Genomic DNA, 3,354 nt, shown 5'->3' with positions numbered 1-3,354 from the left:
GCTCAAACGTCCCCTTCCGCTTCCCTCTCCGCCTTCCCCTTCCCCTTCCGGCCGCCGTCTCTCTCTCTCCCTCTCTCCTAGAGAGAGAAGAACGCAGGAACCGCGTTCGGTCAAGTGAGACCCTCTCCTCCTCTTCACTGTTCATTCACCATTCTCTGCAACGAAATGGGAGCTCAGATTTTGCGGTTCCCTTTCACACCAGCCGTCTTTGCCTTTTCTCTTCTGCTCCTTCTTCCTTTCTGTTTCGCGATTCGAACTTTCCGTCATCAATCGGCCGGAATCGCTGATTTCACCCGCTTCTCCGAAGCCCCTGACTACCGGAATGGGGCGGAATGTTCTTCTTCCTCCGCCGGGGCCTGCGACGCCTCTTTGGTCCACATCGCAATGACCTTAGATTCTGAATACGTACGAGGCTCCATGGCCGCCATTCACTCTGTACTCAAACATGCTTCCTGCCCTGAAAACGTCTTCTTCCATTTCATTGCCGCCGAGTTCGACCAGGCCTCTCCTCGACAACTCACGAAACTCGTCCGATCCACTTTCCCCTCTCTTAATTTCAAGGTCTACATCTTCAGAGAGGACACTGTAATCAATTTAATTTCCTCTTCAATTCGTCTAGCCCTAGAAAATCCTTTGAACTACGCTAGAAATTACCTGGGCGACATTCTCGATTCCTGCGTTGACCGTCTCATTTACCTTGACTCCGATGTGGTAGTCGTCGACGACATTCACAAGCTCTGGAACATTAACCTAACCGGCTCTCGCGTCATCGGAGCACCGGAATATTGCCATGCCAATTTCACCAATTACTTCACCGAAAAATTCTGGTCCGACCCGGTTCTAACCCGGATCTTCGCCTCCCGAACCCCCTGCTATTTCAACACCGGAGTAATGGTCATGGATTTGTCTAAATGGAGACTCGGAAATTACAAGAAGAAGATCGAAAGCTGGATGGAGTTGCAGAAACGCACCCGGATTTACGATCTGGGCTCCCTCCCACCGTTCCTCCTCGTATTCGCCGGGAATGTTGAACCGATCGACCACCGGTGGAACCAACACGGTCTCGGCGGCGACAATGTTAAAGATAGTTGCAGAACGCTGCATCCAGGTCCGGTGAGTTTACTCCATTGGAGCGGGAAGGGGAAGCCATGGGTTAGACTGGACGCTAATAAACCTTGCCTTCTTGATCATCTATGGAAGCCGTATGATCTGTACAGAGCTGCAGATTGGGGTTCACCGGCACCATCGTCTTATTCGTCGACATTGATTAGTTATTTAAGTTATTAAACAGGGGAGGAGATCAATTCTTTGGTACAGATTCAGCGATTCTTTGATTGATTAGGAGCGTAGATTGTACAGATTTGGGAGATGGGTTCGAGATGGATACCATGGATCGAGCTTGTTTCATTATTATTATTTACACAACATTTCATCATTCAATATATTCGATTATTATCGATTCTTGGGAACAAAATTTTGGTGTTTGTGGGGTTTGGATTCTTTTTGTATTGTCGATTGCTTTGATTTTTGTTCATGTGAGAGGAAATGAATCACCCATTGTTCCCCTCAAGGAGTATTTTTATAGATATTTTTAAATATAATATTGACCATAAATATATTTTCGAATTTTTATATTATTCTATTTTTATTTAATCTTTGTATAATACTACGTCCTTTCAACTTCAATATTCAATTATTCAATTAATTTCTTAAATATATTTTTATATTTTGTATAGTCATGAAGCAGCCAAGCTTTTTCCTTTTTTATTTATTTATTTAATAATATTGTCCTTTTATTATATATATAAAAAAAACAAAATAATTGAGCATTAGGTTAGTAGTACAAATCCTTTACCTCATTTATTTTTTAATACTAATAAAAAATCTTATAAAATAGTATGTGAGGCCTGAGTGTCTCGGGTGTCTTTCTTTGAAAAGGATATTTCAAAGACAGTATTGGAAGACATGTGTGTGCTGGTATTGCACACCAACCCATGTATCAGAGATTGGATTATGCACTTGCTATTCGAAAGGTTTGCCATAAATGGTTTAGCATGGACATGAGAAGAGTCTGATGCTCAAGAGAACCTAGATGAATGGATGTTCAAGATGTCTCAATGAAATGATCGACATGTGGGTTAGTTCCCAACAGATATATCCGAGTAAGCCAAGATGCTCGATGTGTCCCGAGACATGGGATGACATCACGATGCATGAACCATGTTGTTGGGAACCAAGATGACAATGAGATGCAACATTGTTGTGTCACACACGATTGAACATGCACGCATGAACAACATGTGTGGCCAAACAACCTTGGATTCTACACGAATTGTGTTCGGTTGATGAAGGTAAACCTTGTTGAACATCGAACGAAGCCTCTAGTAGACATGTATTATTTTATCAGATTCATTTCATAAACGCCTATTTTTTTTTCATACTAAATATTTTAAATTAGTCGGCATCACTCAACCCATCATAATATTCATATTTATATTATATGTTAGGTAGACATGTATTGTTTAAATGTATTAAAAGCAAGAAGAAAAAGAAAAACGTCTACTTTAATTGTTGTTTTCCTAAGTTTTTATATATATATATTTCACTCCCAACTAAAAGTTGGTAATGGATGAAGCTTAATAAATACCACACACAATATATTATCATTATCATTATTATTATTACAAGTGGAAGCAGCCATCAATTTAATTACTTTTTTTTTTCACAATATTTAAATTTTACCCCTCAGTAAATTTTTTTTTTATTTAATTCGAGAGAGAAAAGGAAGAATTGGGGTTCTAAAAGCCCAGCCCAAACGGCGAATAGATTGGCCCAACTGAATATGGGCCAGGCCCGGTAGAGAGAGAAGAGGAAAAGGGATGTATAAAACGACAGCGTAAGGGGCGTCCCCCACCCCCTCCGGGGAGTCAGTGATTAGATAGTAAATGAAAAGACCATTGCGCTGTACAGACAAGACTTTCTTTCTAATACACTCCTTGGGAGTGGGCCTTACACAATACTCATCTTTCTATTATTATTATTTTTTTTTTTTTGTTCATAAATTATTATAGTGGCTGATCCGATCCAACTCGTCTTCACTCTGCAACTGGGAGTGAGTATGAAATTATAGGCTCGAAAAGAAGAAATTATCAAAAAGATTTCGGTTCCTTTTGCCTTTTTCTCGGTCGATTTCATCTTCCTTTCTACTTTACCTTTTGCGAGAATCATTACAACCTTTTCAATCCAAACTTCTCTTTCTCGTAAATCCAACACTGGTTTGATTGAGTTTATGTAAGGTTGGATCTGTTTGTTGTTGATTTAGTTCTTTTTTTTTTTTTTTTTTTTTTTTTTCCC

The 3,354-nt window shown here is 40.0% G+C and overlaps 2 protein-coding genes across 5 annotated transcripts in view; both read left to right on the top strand.

Annotated features, from left to right (window-relative positions):
- Nucleotides 1-1,469, top strand: LOC111458382 (probable galacturonosyltransferase-like 9). Its single transcript, XM_023101013.1, has one exon. The coding sequence runs from the start codon at nucleotides 166-168 to the stop codon at nucleotides 1,285-1,287; it is 1,122 nt and encodes a 373-aa protein (XP_022956781.1). The 5' UTR covers nucleotides 1-165; the 3' UTR covers nucleotides 1,288-1,469.
- Nucleotides 1,470-2,971: 1,502 nt separating this feature from the next.
- Nucleotides 2,972-3,354, top strand: part of LOC111458381 (protein WVD2-like 7) — a 4,153-nt gene continuing 3,770 nt past the window's right edge. The window contains exon 1 of one of the 4 annotated variants that reach the window (XM_023101012.1): nucleotides 2,972-3,112. The gene's annotated coding sequence lies outside the window, so the exon portion shown is untranslated. Of the gene's footprint in view, nucleotides 3,297-3,354 lie in introns of all 4 variants that reach the window. The other 3 variants (XM_023101010.1, XM_023101008.1, XM_023101009.1) reach the window with 3 other exon arrangements.

Source organism: Cucurbita moschata, unplaced genomic scaffold (assembly GCF_002738365.1).
Source record: "Cucurbita moschata cultivar Rifu unplaced genomic scaffold, Cmos_1.0 Cmo_Scf00021, whole genome shotgun sequence".
Taxonomy (NCBI): domain Eukaryota; kingdom Viridiplantae; phylum Streptophyta; class Magnoliopsida; order Cucurbitales; family Cucurbitaceae; genus Cucurbita; species Cucurbita moschata.
The sequence above is the reverse complement of the archived record's forward strand: the minus strand, read 5'-3'. Positions and strand labels throughout refer to the sequence as shown.

Coding starts and splice junctions, on each gene's coding strand:
- LOC111458382 (XM_023101013.1), top strand. CDS start 166: ATGGGAGCTCAGATTTTGCGGTTCCCTTTCACACCAGCCGTCTTTGCC.